At 46.5% G+C, this 13,059-nt stretch overlaps 1 protein-coding gene across 1 annotated transcript; it reads left to right on the top strand.

Annotated features, from left to right (window-relative positions):
* The first annotated feature begins 826 nt into the window (after positions 1-826).
* Positions 827-12,664, top strand: ANP32A (acidic nuclear phosphoprotein 32 family member A). Its single transcript, XM_040414332.1, has 7 exons — positions 827-969; positions 5,508-5,657; positions 7,508-7,630; positions 7,747-7,948; positions 10,320-10,417; positions 11,275-11,302; positions 12,216-12,664. The coding sequence occupies exons 1-7, from the start codon at positions 916-918 to the stop codon at positions 12,269-12,271; spliced, it is 711 nt and encodes a 236-aa protein (XP_040270266.1). The 5' UTR covers positions 827-915; the 3' UTR covers positions 12,272-12,664.
* The last annotated feature ends 395 nt before the right edge of the window (positions 12,665-13,059 follow it).

The following is a 13,059-nucleotide window of genomic DNA, read 5'->3' as shown; positions in this document are numbered from 1 at the left end:
TGGGCATAACTATTGTGAGGGGGCACACATCTGTACAAAACTACTGTGAAGGTTGTACAATGAGGGCAATGCTACTGTGAGGGGATACAATTTTTTTATAAGTATTTGGGGGGGGGGGGGGGAGGGGGGAATCAGAGAAAGGACCCATCCCAGGTGCCAAACGACCTAGGTACGCCACTGGGTCTAATAACATAAAAAAGGCTTTTTTTCTCTGGATTGGTGGCACATATTGAGATGGGACAATTAGCATCTGCTGACAAGCACTCGTCTACAGAGGCTGATTTTAGTTACAGATTCCCCTTTAGTTTTCCAGTTTTTTGTACTTCAGTCTCAGCGTTTACCTGCATTCTCCACTAGGGGGAGTTTTATACGGCATTCAGTGAGTGTTAATAAAACTAGTATAAATACATATGCAGTGAGCTCCCCCTAGTGGCCCAGCCCTGTAATGCTCTATTATAAAATGAATCTGTACAGAAGAGTTTTTAGAAAAGCGGTTCTCGGCTGGAGTCTGCCCTGTTCGCGCCATTTCTCTAAGCAGCACTGGGCCTCCCTGCCCGCCATTACACGCTGGGCAGAACGCTATTATCCGCCTATGCAAGAAGACGCAACGTGATTGGACAGGGAAAGTGTCAATCAACAAAGCCCCTGACCCAGCACGACAAACGACATACGGTCTCCATCCCCTTCTCAGTATATATCCCCTATATACTCTGCCAGCACCCTGTACATTCTATACAGCCCCCGTCACACATCCTCCATTACACGGTCCCAGCGCGACCGCATGAGACAGGCCGTTAACTGAACGGGAAAGGGGGAGGAGCCAAGGGTAGTCAGCTGACCCCGCCCGGATGGCACGTGACACTTACGTCACCTCGACGGGAGCAACTCCATTGTAGACAAAGCAGCAGCCGCAAAATGGACATGAAGAAGAGGATCCACCTGGAGCTTCGGAACAGGACACCGGCCGACGTAAGGAGCGCTGCCCGGAGGGGGAGGGAATGATCGGGCAGGGGAAACGGGGACCAGCCGGGACCCGCAGCGGGTGTTGCTGGCCGTGTGCACAGGCCCCGATACCTGTAGCCGGGGTGCTCCGTGTCTTACGATCGCTGTGGCCATGCGTGCGGTCCTGAGGACGGGGTCGTGCACGGTTTTATGCATGAACGATCGGTTTGGTTACTGTATGCACCTGTCCTATGCGATCGCGTCAGCCGAGCGCTCCTATCCCCCCTCCTCTCCGATCGCTGACCGATCTGCCCATAGACGTGGAGGTTGTGTTGCGATCTGGAGGCTGGATCGGACATTTCATAGGATATGAAGGGGGTTTCCAATAAACATGAGGAGTAGCACGGCTGAATAGCCCCCCCATGGACCACCCAGGGGGTAGAGCTGTGCCCTGGGATGTATCTGCCCCTGTACACCCTGCTCAGCACCAGTGACCCCTGTGTGCTGGATCGTCCCTCCTGTTTCTTCACTTCCCTGCCATGCTGTTTGCCAAGGAGTGACCCAAATGTGTTTAGGTTGCTTAGAAACAGCAGATGCCTCATGGTGACGGCCATAGATCCGGTGTTCTCACGTGCCCGCCAAGATGATGGCGCTGGGACCTGCATTACAGCCTTTATCTCTCTATTGGGTGGTCTGGGTCATGGAGGGGTCCTCAGCGGGTTCCGTCTACATGAGGCGGTATATACTACTGGTGTAGCACACGCCGTATTCATCAGACTGGTGCGCAGTTCATTTTTCAGAGTGGAAGAGGGTCCCGCCCGATCAAGTAGAGACCGTGTCCCCCTGAATGATTTAGTTTCAGTAAATCTCTTACCGATCGATGGACGCAGTTTATTCCTTGTATTATCTTTCATGGCTACACAGCGAGACACTCATTGCTGAAAAGTCGCACAACAGTTTTTGTAACGATGGTCAGTTGTGTCGCAATGTGACATTCTGTGACACAACAGATGCAAAAAAATCCCTCCAAGGTGGACTTTTTTGCAACTGTCACATTGCGGCACCATTGACTATCGTTACAAAAAATGTTGCATGACTTTTCAGCAACGCGTGTATCTGTAGCCCTTTTTTTGTTGAGCGGCACGTATATCGCCGTGTAGCCCTATCCTTAAAGGGGTTACCCAAGACCTATAAGGCCGGGGCCCCTCACAGAGGTTGTACTTGCTCCCCGGCATCCGCTTGCTTCTGATGCCGACACAGCCTGTCGCGCAGATGAAAACATCTGGTGACGGAGGCAGCCACGACGGGAATGAGCCTCCGTAACATCGCTGATGGCGCTAGGGAGGTTTGTCCCTGTTGAGGCCTGCTATTGGCTGCCCCCTCAGGGAGATGCGGGTGGCGGGGAGTGAGGTAAGTCAAATCTGCGTGAGGGGCCACCACTCTTTTTCACACTTTTTGTCTGGGATTGTGGTGGGGGGCATTGCCAGATATTGCCTGCCAGACGCCATTGACTATAATGAGGTCTGGCAGAGATTCGGCTGCCACCTGGCAAATACACTAGGAATCGACCGGACAAAAAACAGTACGAAACGGTCTTTGTGCGGTCGATTCCTGGTGTTCTATACGGGAACAGCCTGCCGGAGAGGCCCAGTACGGTATTATGCTGCGAAAATCTACACTGTGTGCATGTAGTCTGAGGTTAATAGCCGGTCACGTGCAAGGCTCTGTTTACATTTGCTTGAGAGTAGTGTTGAGCGAACTTGTGTTTAAAGTTCGGGTTATCGAAGAATCGCGTTATGGATTCTAAATTCCGTTATGGTCCGTGGTAGCGGAATCCATAACGCGATTCTTCGATAACCCGAACTTTAGACGCCAAACTTAAAACACAAGTTCGCTCAACACTACTTGAGAGGCTTCTTTGCAAATTCCATCAGATTTATAGGGGTTGTGCAGTCTGTGCATATTGATGACCTATCCCCTGATTGGCGGGTTCTGACACCCGGGACTGCTGTTTGAAGTCTCAGCAGCGCGGTGTAATTACAAGTGCTTTTTCCATTCACTTGAAGGTGTAATTACACTGCGCCGAGATGATGCGCAGTGTAATCTTGAAGAGGAAGTAGTGCGCGGCCCAGTTCTGCCTCCTCTTCACAAACCCCCACAATCAGATGCTGATGACCTATCCTGAGATTAGGTTATCAATATGTACTGGCTGCACAACCCCTTTAAGAGGGAGAATAGTGTCACGTACATCTCTTGTCTTCAGATGATGGGCTGCCTAGGGGCCAGTTCACACGACTACACGTTTAAAAAATCGACGTGGAATAAACGTGCGTGTTTTTTTTTTTTAAGCATTGGCTGTTTACCTCAATGCAAAATATGTGCAGAAAATGCACAAAAATCCGCATGGACTTTCATGGAGCTTTAATTTCAATGGGAGATTCCGCGCTGATTCTGCCCCCAGATAGGGCACGCTGATTCTTTTTGATAGTGGCGCTAATTCATTGCCACAGCAAGTCCTAGACAAACCACCAAACTGTGGTCACACAGCATGGAAGCCACGTGACGATGCCCTGTAGCCCGGGACCCCGGTCACTGTTTGGACTACTGGATGGCGGGTTAAATGAATTTTCCTGTCTCCAGTGGATGCTTGGCGCTGTCTACATCATCTGAGGGTCCTGGTAACTAGTTTTTCGGACCATAGGATGCACAATAAGAAGCCTAGAAAATACAGTTTTAACTGTATATCTCCTATGGATACAGCACAGTACAGGAGAAAAGGTGCCTCTAATAGTCCAAAAAAAATAAAGTATTGGCCATTTATTTCTAAGCTATGTCAAGAAAGACCGGCGTGATGTCTTGTGGCTGGTTGTTACTTCAGCAATTGCCTGGTGCATGTACCTTCTGATAATAGGGATGTTCTCAGAAGAGCCGCCCCCGGGGACAGCCTCTGGTAATAACGCCACATTAGGCAATTGTCAGTTGAGCAGTTATCCGGAATGTAGTGTGCGGCAGTGTGTTCACGTTGATAAGAGAGCGCGGGTGTGGGTTTCAGTGAGCGCTGTGTCTGGTTAAACAGAGGAGAGCAGCGCGCTGTGGTGACGTAAATGACTATTGTCTTGTGGGCGATACATTCGGGCCTAGCACCGGGGGCTTGTGCGTTGTGTGGGGAAATTTACATGTATATCTATACACACATTGTGCACAAGTAGAGGATAGGTCATAAAAAAAATGTCATGTCATAGTAACATATCAAAGGTTGAGGGTGTGAGTGCTGACACCCTCACCAATCCCTAGAATGAGGAGAGAGAAGCTCTCACATGGCGTGCGCTCTCTCCTCGCAGACAGACTTGAGATGGGCTCATAGACTTTCTATTGTCTTCAGCAGCGAGGGGGAGCTCTGTGGGCAACCCTTTCTCGGACCCCCACCAATCAAAATCTTTGCTGTGTCGCTATCAAAGTTCTTCCACAGTTCCTCCTACACACAGAGGGGTAGCACTTCATTATGCCGGTTAGTAATATAGACCTCAAGAGCTGCACATGTTGGGAGGTCTGTGCGGCAGAACCGGAAATTCATGCCAGCTAGGAGCTCGCATAGACTTGGTGATGTTTACGCCATTTTTCTGGTTTCAGTAATTAGGCTGTGCGTGTGTTGTGTTTTTTTTTTTTTGTTTTGTTTTTTAGAAAAGTGGTGAGCAAGAATAAATCGACAAAATATTGCGTAAAATTTAGTAACTTTTATTTGCCGGGAAACTAACACAGAAGCCTTTGTAAATTCCACCCATAGTGTATGCGGTAATTCACTCGCCCATGTATATACAGACTTGTGCTGGATTTCTTTCATGAAGGTAGCGGTGGCCACAGCAGGACTGATCTAGGGATGAGCGAATCAGTGTAGCGGCGCCTGCACATTCTCTGCTCTCAAAGGGATTTTGAGCTTCAGCGCCTGCGTCACTACTCGAAGCTGCAGCTCAGGCACGAGATTGACAGATCCGGACGATATGTCGGGTCTGGTCAATCAACATGCAGGTAGGCCCTTCTTCACCTGTGGCAACAGCCCCTCACAGATGAAGAACTCTTGCTAATGAGATCGATTTGTTAGAAACTTAGAATCATCCCTCATCCCTGGACTGATCCAAGAAGCCGTCATGTGGAGATGTGAATCTCTCCGACACACTGCTGTGTATGTCATGCAGTCTGCCACCTGCTGGTGGAAGGTAAATATCTCCCATGTAATGGTCCCCATTCACCAGCAGATGGCAGGCTGCATTGCACATGGGTTGTCTAACCTCATCTGAAGCAACTCCGTTTAATTTTTTTTTTTATCTGGAAATATAGCAGTGCGTGTGAAAGTAGTGTACATGACACAGGGATTCAGAGACCACCAAAGAGTGTCTGGGTCATGGACCACACCCGGCTTTACACAATGGTACTATGGTTTGCAAAAACATACTGCAAATCAGATTGTGGTCCCCACAGGGACTGATGTGTGGGGGCCGGTTAGGTACATACTCTGTACACACATGACTGCTGCTTTACATTGACCGCACTATATATTTTTTCCTCAGGTAAAAGAGCTTGTCCTGGATAATTGCCGGTCAAAAGATGGAAAAATAGAGGGGTTGACAGACGAATTTGAAGAACTGGAATTTTTAAGCACAATCAATGTCTGCCTCAGCTCTGTCGCAAATTTACCAAAGTTAAACAAATTAAAAAAGGTAAAGGAGATTGTACTTTGTTTTCCAGTGATGGATTGTTTGGAGGGAATCCATCACCAGGATTGTGTTCTATTACTAGCAGTAATACATGAGTAGCACTGCAGATATGGAGTCCAGATCACTATTTTATTTTATTTTCTTACTGCCCCTGTTTCCACGATGTCAGGACCTCTGTGCATGCGCTCAGGAGTCATCGCTATCATAACAGCACAGCAGTCCGGACTCCGGAGTGTGAATTTCAGCGCAACGGGGGGGAACGGGCGGCAGTAGGAACCTAAAAAATTGTAATCTGGACTCTTTATCTGTATTACTGCTGATGGTAGTCCAGAATTGTGGTAACGGATTCCCTTTACGGGATGGTCCCAGAACTGCAGCTTTTCACCCGAATACAGGATACGTGGGAAGTGTCTTATCGTTGCAGGCCGACCGCTGGGACCCTCTTGGCACACAAGAACGTCGGTCCCTTATCCCTTGTTTGAGTAGAAAGGCTTTCAGACGTGCCCCCCCCCCCACCACTCCATTTACACTATGGGACTACCGTAAATAACTGAGCACTATACCCGGGTGCTGCTTCTTTCAAATGGGGGGACACAGAACCCCCATTCTCATGATGGCCTCCAGTGGTTGGGGGCCTCCAGTCAGGCAGTTGTCAATTATCCACTGGATAGGTGATAAGTTGTCATTCTGGGACAACCCAATTAAAAGGGTTCTCCAAGACCTGGAACCCTTTTCTTATGGCCGTGCAGGGGGTTAAAAAAAAAAAAAAAACTCACCTGGTACTGGTGACCCATTTCCAGGACCAAACTTTTACGGTATCCTCTGCTTCCATGCCCCTTTTGACCAGAAGTGTGACATGCCGTCTGTGTGCCCATCGCCACTGCTGGCCAGTCAGTGACCACTGCCTCCACTGAGGCCATTGATGGGCTCGCAGCAGTGACGTGTATAAACCAGAAGTGTAGGAGGAGAAGGGAGCTCTGCGCTAGAATCGGAGCATCTATAACAGATGGGTCTTTTCTTTTTAACCCCTGCATCCTGCCTTTCTATATGAATAAGGGGTCCTGGGCTCGGAGAACCCCTTAAAGGTGAAATCCACCTTGGCTGTGTTACCTGCTGCAGTGTAAACCTAGGTTGCGCTTTTTTACATTAAAGGGGTATTCTAGTTACTACAAGTGATCTCCTATCTATTGGGGACCCTCACTAATCCAGAGAATAGGGTTCCCCCATGGAGCAGAAGGTCGAGCATGTGCCCCACCATTAATTCTCTATGGGACTTTTGGAGGCAGTTGAATGCTGTATTCTGCTATCTCCACTAGTTCCATTAGGATGGTGAACCAGACCCCCTATTCTTGGGATCAGTGGGGGTTCCTGTGGTCAAACCCCCACCAATCAGGTATCTCATATAAGGGATTACTTGTAGTAACCAGAATACCCCTGTCTTGTATAGCAAGCTAATACAGTGCAGCCTAGTAGAGGAAAGCTTCTATACCTAATGAAATATGTTGCAGGACCGCTCACTAGGACAGATTCACTGAAATAATTGGCACGCTACAATGGCCGGATCTACACATGTCTTCATTTTGTAGTCTGCCCCAGTAACACTAGGAATGAATAGGACATTTTATAGGTGTCTTAAAGAACAAGACTGAAGCTTCAGACTGGCATGCCTTGAGCCTAGAATAGCACTGCCCGGACTGTGGTAGCAAAGTATTCCTGGTGCTTAGGTTGTAGTTTGGTGTATAAATGAATATATATTCTAATATACGGCGGTCATGGTCTGCTTTATCCAGTCGCCCTCTTTGGGCCGTCATATACAGATAAAAGAGCCTTTTGTGTCTCCTTTTGACCTGTAGTTGGAGTTGAGTGATAACAACATCTCTGGTGGACTGGAAGTCCTGGCAGAAAAGTGTCCAAGCCTCACACACCTCAACCTAAGTGGCAACAGGATAAAGGACCTGAGCACACTAGAACCTCTGGTGAGTCTATGGAGCCCGCTGAAACCTATACAGTATATAATATGCGTCTTTATTTTATTATAACTACCGTGATAAGTGCTGCAACTTGTTTAAGCAGAATTTTTTCTTAACTCCAGAAAAAATTAGAGAGCCTAAAGAGCTTAGACCTGTTCAACTGCGAGGTCACCAACCTCACCGACTATCGAGAAAATGTCTTCAAGCTCCTGCCCCAGCTCACTTATTTAGATGGCTATGACCGTGACGAGAAGGAAGCTCCTGACTCTGATGCTGAGGCCTACGTGGAGGGCTTGGATGATGATGATGACGAAGAGGAGGATGGTGAGTAGTGGGGAACAGCAGATCCTGATTTTTGAAGTTCTTTTTCATACTGATTATACTGAACCTAAATATTCCCTGCTGTCTACGTGGATCCAGATAGTCGATATATTAGGAGTTGTTTGCTAGGGTCCTCAAACTGGAGATCTGCTGGTCACAGGCCAGTTTCTTTTCACGGCTAAAGAGATTGTGACTTTTCGTATTCACATGGCTTGAATCCATGGCAGAAAAATCGGTTGTAGAATCAGTAGCTGAAGACAGGTAGTTTTTGGTGGCAGATTTGTTATTTGGTGGAGGTTTTAGCAGAGTTTTTGGTTGAGGTTTTGCTGCTAAGTCACGTCTCAAGCGCTTTTCAAATCCGCTACTGAAACCCCACCCCCACAATTTGTATGAGGTGGGTGCATGATGAAGTTTTTTTACATTGAAGTCAATGGGAATCTATTGGTAGAGTTTTGAATGTGAATTTAGGGCTTTTGCGCTGCAGAATCAGTGCTAGATATTAGCCTCAGGAAAGGAAATCGCTAGGGATCACTTGAGATCTATTGTGAAAATCCTGCCCAAACGATTCCATTATTTCAGCTTAGGTGAGATATTGAGGTTAACTGCTGCCATTCCTGAATATTAGGCCTCATGCACACGACCGTATGTATTTTGCAGAACAGCTGGCCCCTAATAGAACAGTTCTATCCTTGTCCGTAATGCGGACAATAAAATAGGACACATTCTATTTTTTTGCGGGATGGAAATACGGAAACGGAATGCACACTGATTACCTTCCGTGTGTTTTTGCAGACCCATTGAAATGAATGGTTCCACATACGGTCTGCAAAAAAACCCGGAACGGACACGGAATGAAAATACGTTCGTGTGCATGAGCCCTTAGGGTGAGGAGAGACGTACTGAGGGTGGATGTTTCCCTGCATAACCATTGCAGTATACTCAGGGGTGTAATCAGAGGATGGCAGAGCGGAGAGAGTAATTGACTAAACTCGTCTGACATGGGACTGCTTGTGATGTCAGAGGATGATACATTATTAAAGAAAATGGATGAGGCAGATAATACTATGTGGGGGAGTAATGCATCCATTCTATCTTTACCTTGACAGCCCCATTAGTGTGAAGGTATAAAAATATTCTCCATTGTTACATGTGCTGTTCTCTTGGAAACCTTCACTATGACTATTAACTGCTGTCTTATTAACACGTTATTTCCTATAGTCTGTTTGTAATGTGGGAGCGGGAACTCTCCTACTACACGTGCTGGAGGAATTACATTTAGGGTATGCTCACACGGCCGATTTAGAAAATCCACCTACAAAATTCAGCACTGAATCCACGCTTTTTTTTTGGGGGGGGGGGTTACTTCAATGGTTTTTGGCACAGACCTATACAGTGTTTTTATTTATTTTTACTCGAGATTAAGAGCAGATTCTGCCCCAAGATAGGGCATGCTGCTTCTATTTTCCACATGGAAAAGAAGCAAGTCCTGCTTCCCATCGAAATGAATGCGAGGCTGATTTGAGGTGTATTTTGGAGTTGATTTTGAGGCAGAAGGTATTCAAATTAATTTTAATACAATCTAATATGTTATGCGGTGTATAATGGTCCTTCCTCACCCTGCTCTGTGGTGTACTGCTAAATTAGTCCGATGTATAGGTCTGATGGACGCTGCAAAGTGCTGCATGAACGTAGCCAGATCTGGTCCTGCAAATAGAGTAGCACGGTCAGTGTGACAAATCCACTTTAACTGGGTAACCTATATGGCGGACTTTCCGGGTCTCTAAAGTCTGCTCTGTAATCAAAGACGGTAGGGGACCCGAGAAAGAAGACAAAATGGGAGCACCCTTCTCTATAAGGTTAACAGAGCTGGGTATTTCCAAGGATAGAGCTACACCCAAACAGCTGATTGGGTAGGCTATCACTTGGTATTACACTGCCCGGTCTTTGGGCAGTGTGACCACCAATGGATGATAACACATCTGTCAGCGCTAATTTGTCCCGGCCTGATTACACAGAGAGAGGCGCTACCGATAATTGGGCATCTTTCAGCCTGATGAAAGACGCCCATCTGCCAATGAACAAGTTCCTATGAACGTTCCCAATTAGTTGCCCGATAACTGTGCAGTCTAGTAGCAGCTTTAGTAAAGTCTTGACACCCGCTGTTTAGCAGGTACTGTATGTCTTATATTAGTTCTAGGCTTCCCCATTGACGTAAAACCTGTACTGTACATGGTGCCTTCACGTATAGACGCCCATCACATACTCTGTATCAGCTGATATTTTATTACTCCCTCTGTCTGTGGCTCACAGACTGGAGACTAAATTACACACATCTCCAGTCTGTTGGTGACTGAGGCTGCCCCTCCTCACACAGAGGAAGACTTCGATGATGACGTGCCACCTGGTGAAGAGGGCGAGGAGGACGATGACGAAGAGGAGGGAGAAGAAGAGGAAGTAAGCGGCGAAGAAGAGGTACAACCCTTTTCCTTTTTAGATGTTTGCTTGCTATTATATTTCCTGTCTTATAATCTAGAAAGATTTTGCAACAGAGACTGAGGTTGACCATTAAAGGGGTTATCTGGTTATTAAAAACCAGTTCTCCAGGATTTTGATATTGATGGCCTATCCTCAGGATAGGTCATCATTATCAGGTTGGCGGGGGTCCGACACATGGGACCCCGTCTTTCAGTTGTTTGAAGAGGCCATGGCGCTCAATGAGCGATTAGGCCATGTGACATCACGTTCATCAGTCACGTGGCCTAAGCGCAGCTCGGTGCCCTTTGAGTGAATTGGGCTGAGCTGCAATACCAAACACGGCTGCTATCCAGTGGATGACGCTGTTTGTAATTTGCGAGGAGGATGCGACGCTCACCAGTGCTCCAGTGAGCGCCAAGGGCTTCCTTAAACAGCTGATTGGAGGGGAGGGGTGCCGGGAGTCAGACCCCTGCTGATCTCCTAATAATGACCAATTCTGAGGATAGCCTATCAAATCCCAGAAAACCCCTTTAATTCAATCAATTCCGACATATGTGCCACGTACTAATATATTTGCAGTCTTGAAGATGCACTGTAGGGTGGTCACATGACTGCTCCTTGCACTGTGTTTGTCAGTGTTTGTACCGATCCTGTCCATGGATGTACAATGGTACATCCATGTCATTTTTTACAGTGCCCCTCACAATACTAGTACTGCAAATGCATTGACGCACAAGGTTTGCCTAAATATGTGCTGCCCAGGTCACTGCACTTCAGTGGTTAATCAGCATTTGAGAAGCGTAAAAAATCCACCATTAATCTGTTTTTTTTTTTTGTTTTTTTCTTCCCCAAAGGAGGATGAGGATGAGGCTGACCAGGACGGTAGGTGGCTTTTTCCTATTTTATTATTATTTATTTTATTTTTTTTCTTGACATTTGGCACAAAGTAGTTAAGATGAAAGACACATAAAAATGTGACTAATTTATCTTTTATTTTTTAAAGAGATTTCTGTGTATTTAAAGGAGTTGTATGAGATAAAAAAAATAAGGATCTGCTTTTTTTACCTCCTGGAAACAGTGTTGCTCTTGTCTGCGGGCTGTGCGGTGTAATGCTTCTCAAATTAAAGGGGACTTGTCACCACACACAATGCCTTGTAGTGGTAGCTCAGCTGAATGTAAGGAAACCTTTCCTTACCTTTTCCTTCTTGATTGTTCCTGAATAGTCAACAATCAAGAAAGATAAGGAGGGGCTGACGGGAAGCAAACATACCCGGGGTAGCCTTGAGCGAATCGAGCTTCGGATCATAGATCAGAAGTCGATTTGTTAAAAAAAAAACTTTGTTGGTAATGCTGTTTCCATACAATAATGCAATGTATGGGCTTCGTGTAGCCAAAATTCGCCTCAGCCGAAGTTGCGCGGGACTTCGGTATTCCTATCTGCGTATTTAAAAGACACTTTAAAATAGGAATCCGAAGTCTGTACTGGCTGGTACCTGGGTACCAAAGCCGATTTCGGATTCCTATTTTTAAATACGCAGATAGCAATACTAAAGTCATTCACCGAAGTCTCGTGGAACTTTGGCCCAGACAAAATTTGACTACATGGAGCTCGATTCGCTCAAGCCTAACCCCAGGGATAAAGATGGTGCGCAACCTTCACAAAAACCTATTCACTACAGCTCTGCATCTTCCCGTAATAACCAAATCGGCACAAGTGAGTGCCCCCGGACTAGCTCGGGCCTGACAGTTCAGCAGTCTGAGATCCACTAATGTCTTGTTTCTCACCTCAAATCAGAAAAAGGTCAGAAAAGAAAACGGGAGCTTGAAGATGAGGGAGACGAGGATGATTAATCCACAGGACAAGGTACATGAGGAGCGCGCCTTGTGACTGACAAAGAGGACTGAACCCCAAGAACCTTTTTTTGAAAACCCTGTTGTACTTTGACTGTTTTTACCTTGAATTGCCCTGACCTTTTATCTCCTGATTTGTAAGGTTGCCGTGTGCCGGACAGAAACCACAAGAAGAGTCACGCTTGGTATTTTTACTGCTGTTCTTGCAAGTTTTTCTAATTATGAGGTTTATTTTGTGTTTTGCCACTTATTTCAGTACAGCCCCAGTCTTTCCAGTGGCCATTACTTGTTTTATTGTTTTGGGGGGGAGTTTAGTTTTAGTTTTTACTCCATGTCCTTCCAGCTGCCTTTGAAGAAAGACTTAGTTACTTTGGGCCTCATGCATTAAATCTGTCTCAGAGAAAAAGTGGTCTTTTTACCCATACACACTTACTTTTTTATTTAATTGCAAACGATAAAATAAAAAGCTGTTTTTTGCTGGTTATGGGCAATAGGATTGCTTTTATTTGAGATATGTTAATATGTGAGGACCAGTGAGAATCCATTTGCTGTGCTCCACTCCTGGTTTGTCCTTAAAGGGATTGTGCAAGATGAGTTTTTTTTTTTGGCAACCCCACCCTTGGCTGGACCTGTAAAGGAAAGCGTACGTACCTGCATCCCAGCACTAGCTTACCACTCCTTCTCCTCCCTGGCTGCAATGCTCCGCTGGACTCCCTCACTTTAAACATCCGGTTTGACCTCGCCTGCAGCCAATCGCTGACCGCATCGGAGACTGGATCCCCTTGCGG

The sequence above is a fragment of the Bufo bufo genome, chromosome 1 (assembly GCF_905171765.1).
Source record: "Bufo bufo chromosome 1, aBufBuf1.1, whole genome shotgun sequence".
NCBI lineage: Eukaryota > Metazoa > Chordata > Amphibia > Anura > Bufonidae > Bufo > Bufo bufo.
The sequence above is the reverse complement of the archived record's forward strand: the minus strand, read 5'-3'. Positions and strand labels throughout refer to the sequence as shown.